At 47.6% G+C, this 6,554-nt stretch overlaps 1 protein-coding gene across 1 annotated transcript in view; it reads right to left on the minus strand.

The window, feature by feature from the left end:
- Nucleotides 1–208: 208 nt before the first annotated feature.
- The window catches only part of Npepps (aminopeptidase puromycin sensitive), a 50,256-nt gene continuing 43,910 nt past the window's right edge, over nucleotides 209–6,554 (minus strand). Inside the window, exons 18-21 of the mRNA XM_012515270.2 lie at nucleotides 4,081–4,188; nucleotides 3,482–3,637; nucleotides 2,950–2,997; nucleotides 209–1,319 (exon numbers count right to left, since the gene is read on the minus strand). Of these exons, the coding sequence (XP_012370724.1) occupies nucleotides 1,149–1,319; nucleotides 2,950–2,997; nucleotides 3,482–3,637; nucleotides 4,081–4,188 (483 nt within the window). The 3' untranslated portion in view covers nucleotides 209–1,148. The remainder of the gene's footprint in view (nucleotides 1,320–2,949; nucleotides 2,998–3,481; nucleotides 3,638–4,080; nucleotides 4,189–6,554) is intronic.

Below are 6,554 nucleotides of genomic sequence, written 5' to 3' on the forward strand. Positions count from 1 at the left end.
TGGATTTCTTACCCAAGGGAAGAAAAGAAACCAGGACATAATTTCACATTGACATTTTTATTAACGTCAACTGTTTTTTAATTATTATTTTTAAAACAATAGCACAAAAATGTTTCAAGGAAGCAGTCTCACAATCTGATGACCTTCCGAAATACAGTTAAGCCACACCAAATATGAATGTGTTAATAACACAAAAAAGGTTTTTTTAAAAAGAGAAATAAGGAAAACGAAAGGAAAGGAGGGCGAGGAGGGAAGGAGACAGGGCCAGGCCGAGGGCCGGCCGGCTGGTGGGCTCTCCAGCACAGGGCCCAGCTCGGCGCCCGGGGCCAGGCTGCCAGGGCAGGGGCCGGGGTGGCGCGCAGCTGGGCCCTCGGGGCGGAGCGGCTCCTTTAGCAAGGGCTGGCTGTGCCTCTTATTTCTACTGTCTCACCTACAGCATTTCAGGGCTAACGTCGTCTTTAAAAAGAAAAATAATGTGTCTCAGTCTCTTATTTAATGCGGCTATGAAAGGTGTTTCCTTATCATTTCTCATCTCTAAGAAGGACACCGGGGTGGGGAGAACTAAGGGAGGAAAAACCTGGAACAGGGCAGGGCTATTATTTTTTAAAACATCTTTCTTTTTTGGCCAAGGGGGTCACACAGAAGGGAGGCAAGGAGGAAAACTACAATCCTTGGTTCCGACTGAGCTGTGCAGGAAAGGTATCTTCCCAGTCAGTCTCCATGCCAAGAGAAAACCACACCGCCCAGGACGCGGCCTTGCCAGCCCGGCAGGCCCTCCTCATGCGGTCCTCTCGCGGGTCAGAGAACGGACATCCGTCAGGAACAGGAGAGTGTTAAATACTTTTACCACTGACAAGGCTTCAGGAAGTTTCACAGTTTCATTATGCTCTATTTTATTACTATCATATTTACATTTTAATTTTTATTTTATTTTTTGCTGAACTGCTGATTCGCCTTTTTCAATAGAATTGAATTGTGGAGTGTGAGCAGGAACCAGTTAACTACATTCATCGTCCGACCCCCACTGTTTCCGGTTGAAAGAAGACTTGAGTTCTTGGCATGTGACTCTGTGCGCAGGCGGCTCCCCTCAGCCCATCCCCATGGCGGCAAGGAGCGGCACCTGGTGGCGGTGGCCGGCTGGGGCAGGGTCACACTGTGGGCACGGGCGCGGGCGCGGGGAGCGAGGCCCTCCGCTGCAGCAGGTACCGGTGGATGCTCTCAGCGTCCCGCTTGAGCCACGCGGCATTAAGCAGGATATTTTCACAACACTGCTGGATGGTGCGCTCGGCTGAAGGGGCTGGGTGACTCTCGAAGAAAGCCTGGCAGAAAGCAACCCAAAGCCAAAGGTCACCGCTGTCCTCAATAAGCCACCCAAGGCCTCGGACAGGACCTGCAACCCCTGGGCTGCTGACTGCCCTGTGCCTCTGGACGCAGACTGGGGACCAGAATCCAGGCTGGGGCAGTGCGCAGCCTTGCTGGGTACCTGGACTCCATTAACTGCTCTACAGCTCAGCTTGCTCATCCAGGCCAAGAGTCCGACAGCACAAGATGAACGAGTCGCGCTCCTTGCAGAGCCCTTGAGGACACAATGCACTGTAGCGGCCTCAAAGATGGGCTTGCAAGGGACGATACTACTAAGAAGCCTAAACTGCTGCACTAATCCTAATAATTTAATATCCCATAGTCTCATTTTTCATAGAATTATACTACTTCTGGGTCTTATCACAACATGGTTAAAAGATGCACAAAACATCTTCTAAAAAAGTATACCTGACTTCACAGAAAACAAAACCACTCAATCTCTAGGCAGCAAAATGACGAGGCCTCCCTCTCCTGTGAGTGCGTCACCGTCACCTCCATGGGGACACAGAAAGCGACTCATTCCTGAGAGCCTGGCGGCCTGAGGCCAGCCTGGCCTCACTTAGATCCTTCTCAGTACAGCACCCACGTTACGTTACATACATGCATACCTGGGAACTATCTGAAACTTTTTTTTTTTTTTTTGCGGAACCGGGGATTGAACTCAGGTCCTTGCGCTTGCCAGGCAAGCACTAATTCTACTGAGCTATCTCCCCGGCCCCTGAAACTTTTTTATTAAATGTATTTGGTACAGGGTCTCACTACACAGCTCAGACTCATAGTGATCCTCCTGTGTCAGCCTCCCCAGTGCTGGGATCACAGGTGTGCTCTACCATGCCCGGTTTTGTTGGCGGGTGTGGCATACTTACGGTACTGGGGGGTACTGGGGATCAACACCCAGTCCTTGCGCTTGCCAGGCAGGCACTTAGACCACTGAGCTATCTCCCTAGCCCTAAGATCTAAAATCTTAAAACCTACACCTAAGTATAGCTCCTAGAATGAGCTAAACTACACCAGAGCTCTGAAACCTTCCAAACTCTTCCTCAGAAGCTGCCTCCAAGAAGACGAAGTCAAAGTGACAATAAAAATACTCAGTGGATTTTTAAATGCAATGAGAAGCTTAGCTGACATTTTCCTAGTCAAGGTAAATATGTTCTGCAGATGCTGCCGTTCGCGAGGCCCAAGGTCCACACTGACCTAAGTATCAACCTGGTGCTAAGTGGAGAGTCTCCTGTCACCACGGACGGTCACAGGCAAGGGAGAAAGCGCCAGTGTCAATAGCCTGCTCTGTGCCATGTTCTCATCTAAAGAACCACCTCACTGTCATCTGCAGGCCTGGAGCCCAGCAGCTACAGCAAAGCAGTCACACACGGGACAACCGATTCAGGTGCTGCTTTTCTCAGTTGCATTTCAGCACCCTCGAAGATGAGTCCAACTCTAAATTCCCCAGACACTACGGATTACAATCTAAGCTGCCTCTTCTCTAAGAAAAAAAAGAAAGGAGACGCTATAGTACATTATCTCAATACTCTGTGAACACAAGGCAAGTATTCGCTGTGCTAGATTGAAAAACAACAGTACTCTACTTACCTTAACCTCTCCAGCCATTTTATCCACTGCAAATCCTTCAACTGATAGCTGAAAAAACAAAGGTTTTAAATAGTAAGTGAAATGAAACGCTGTAAACAAACCTCCATTTACCCTGGGAACAAATCAATCCGCACTCTCCCAAGCCTATTACCGAGGGTGTGGTTCAGAGGATGCGGAAGAACATGGACGCAGCCAACAGCTATTTGAGGCAACTGCTTTCCTATGTGGCACTATCCACCGAACCTAGGGACTCGCGTATCCTGCACCAGCGCTCTGCTGCTGAGATACACCCTAGCCTGTTTTTATTTTGAGACTGGGTATTGTTAGGTTGGCCATGTTGGCCTCCAACTTGCCATCTGCCTGCCTCAGCTTCTTGAGTAGCAGCCGGGGTTGCAGGCATACACTACCATGCCCGGCATCACAAGGAATGTATGAATGAGCGAAGACCCCACCTACGGGCTCAGTCAATCACGGACACAGCCCAAGGACATCCATGACTAACAAGCTACTCAAAATAAAAATGTTCACATACCTTTATTAGTCTGGATATTAAGAACCCTCCTTGGTAGCGATTGTAAAGTTCTTCCCAATTGTCCTTGATGAATTTCCAAGCAGCTTTCCTCCCATGCTTGCTGCCTCCAGCGACTCCGCCGATTACCGACACGGTGTCCTGTGGACGTACCTCTTCCTAGAAAGACAAAGAGAGCTAGAAGTCCAGCTCAAAAGCATCGAAAGCCTCTCCTGGTGCTAGAAAGTGCAGCTCACTGTTGGAATGCTGGTCACTATACAGAAGACGTTACTTCCGAATTTTAGAATTAATGGGCCCCACAAGCTTCCAGCAGGGTAGAATGCGCGAGAAAGCTCCAGGGCAGTCACACAGAGTGACTCTTGGACATGGGCACATACACAGGAGCCTGAGGAGAAAGGAAGAACTCAACAGGAAGCAGCCCAAGGTAGGGTCACTTCTGGTCCCACAGGGTCCGGTCCTCACGGAGCTGTTCTGGAAGGATGTGGGAGGGAACAGCAACAAAGCACATACCACCAGTCATGCGGGGTGCAAAGCCTTAGCAGGTCAAGAGGACACCATGTCAAAGACACACCGCCACAGACCGTAATATCTTTGTAACTTACCGAAAGTGCAAATGTGAGGACTTTTTGGATCAGTTCAGGCAAAAGAGTAGCCCCAAGGACCCGTTCAATTCGGTTTTTCTCTTCTTGCATATCTGCTTGCTTGTGAAGCTATGGGAGGAAAGAGACAGGGACAGTCAAAGCTCTCCTCTCTAAGTTCTGCATATGCTGAAACTTTTCCCCTAACAAGGGAAACTTCTTTGCATTCTCACTGGAGCATACTAGCAGGACATTACACTAAAGACAACAGCAGAAAGCAAGCAAGCAAGAGGGAGAGAGCACGGCAGCCAGGAGTGGTGGAGCAGCACCTGGGAGATGGCTGGGGGAGGGGCAAAAGGTAGAACTTAAGACTGGCAAGACTCTGCAACAAGCGTCTGCTTAGGCAGACACAGGGGCCAGGAGTTTGATCCCCGGGCCTGCTATGCTGGCCCGAGCCCTGGGGTGCGCTGAGATTTCAACTGAGACTAGGTGTGGTGGCGCGCACCCGTAATCTCAACACTCCGGAGGCTGTAAACAGGCGGATCACTGTAAGTCCAATCTAGTAGTGAGACCCTAAGTATCCTGTCCTAAAATACAAAAAGAAAAAACCTCTGCAACAATAAAATTAAGTAAAATAGAATAGACAGCAGATGTAGCTCAGTGTGAAGGACATGGGTTCGATTCCCAGTACCCCCAACACAGAATCCCTGAGGATGGTTGACAAGCACTAATTGCCATGACAGTGCTACCAGATCTAGGTGCTCACCAGAGAAACAACCTGTTACCAGTTCTTAGCAGTTTAGTATCAATAAATAAGAAGTAAATTTGTCATGGCCAAAATCTTTATTATTTTTTTTTTTATTTTTTCTGTATTTGGACAGGATCTACAGAGTCTCACTATGTAGATTGGACTCATAGTGATCCTCCTGTTTCAGCCTCCCAAATGCTGGGATTACAGGTATGCACCACTACGCCCAGTCTCAGTTGTCATCTCAGTGGGTCCCGTGGGTGGGGCTGGCACAACATGCTATGGATCGAACCCTAGTCCCTGAGCCTAAGCAGGTGCTTTCGTCCGCTATGAGGCTGGCCCCAAATTCTTTATATTTTTATAGTAAAATAAAAGCACACGTAGTATCTCGCTAATGTTCTGTGTTAAGTAGTAATCTTATTCATGCCATTAAAGACTACCAATTCAAAAAAGTGAGAAACTGGAAATATTCAACAGCCGACTATTGTAATTACTTAAGGGGTGGGGTGAGACAGGGCCTCGCTATGTCCTTCAGGCCAGCCTCCGCCTTACAGGGATCCTCCTGCCTCAGGTCTTCCAGGGTGATGGGACTACAGCTTGTACCGCCTGGCCCGGTGCCAGGAAGCGTTTCTTGGCCGAAAGAGAACGTGCTGCATGTGCCACTAGATGGCACTAACCCAATATTTAGAAGATTTTTAATAGGGGAATGAGGGAAAAAACCCAAGCTATATCAGGTACAGTTACAAATTCTCTACGATGCACATGATCATTATGTATATCTAAAATGTACCAATAAAATCTAATTAGAGACCAAAACATTATATATATATATATATATCTTGCCTCATTAACTTACATACCAACAGAAAACAATCCTCTCTCACCAATTAATTTTAATTTTTTCTTTTTTTTGCGGAACCGGGGATTGAACTCAGACCCTTGAGCTTGCCAGGGAAGTGCTTATTTTACTGAGCCATCTCTTTCTTTTTTTGTTCAGGCTCAGCCCGCCCTGGGGGTACCAGGGATAGAAGTGTGGTCCCTGGTCCCTGCGCTTGCCTAAGCAGGTGCTTTAGATCCCTGAACTATCTCGCAGGCTCACTGATTAATTTCTTGAGGAACTGATTTTGCCTGCATTACAGCTCTTTTCATACTAGAGTACTGTGACCTTCCTTACATTAAATAACGCACATCTCTTAAATACACACGCTTGTATGAATTATTGAGAGTGTGCCATGACGCGAAATTGCCAGAGGACCTGCCACACAAATGTTATGACTTTATTATTCCCCATACATCTATCTGCAGAACAGACTAAGAACCTGTACAGTAGCCCATTTTACATAGTTCAATCACATTATTTATAATACAGAGGTTTACAGACTACTAAAACTGAAAAAGGACCTGAATGTTTAGTTGGAACCCAAAATATAAATTTTGTATTAGAAAAGAAGTCCAAATAAAATTAAAAAAAAAAAAAAGAAAAAGAAAAAGAAGAAGAAAAGAAAAGAAGCCCATGGGCTGGGGAGATAAACTCCATGGCCTAAGCACCTGCCTGGCAAGTACAAGGATCTGGATTCGATCCCTGGTACTGCCTGCCAGGAAGGCCCTGCACTGAGCTGGCCACTGGCAAACCAGGCTTGGTGGCGCATGCCTGTAATCCCAGTGCTGGGGAGTCTGAAACAGGAGGATCATCACGTGTGGTGTGCAAACTCTATAGCGAGACCCTGTACAGAGAACGAGAGGGCAGGGG

Source organism: Octodon degus, unplaced genomic scaffold, assembly GCF_000260255.1.
Source record: "Octodon degus isolate 3935 unplaced genomic scaffold, OctDeg1.0 scaffold00056, whole genome shotgun sequence".
Classification (NCBI taxonomy): domain Eukaryota; kingdom Metazoa; phylum Chordata; class Mammalia; order Rodentia; family Octodontidae; genus Octodon; species Octodon degus.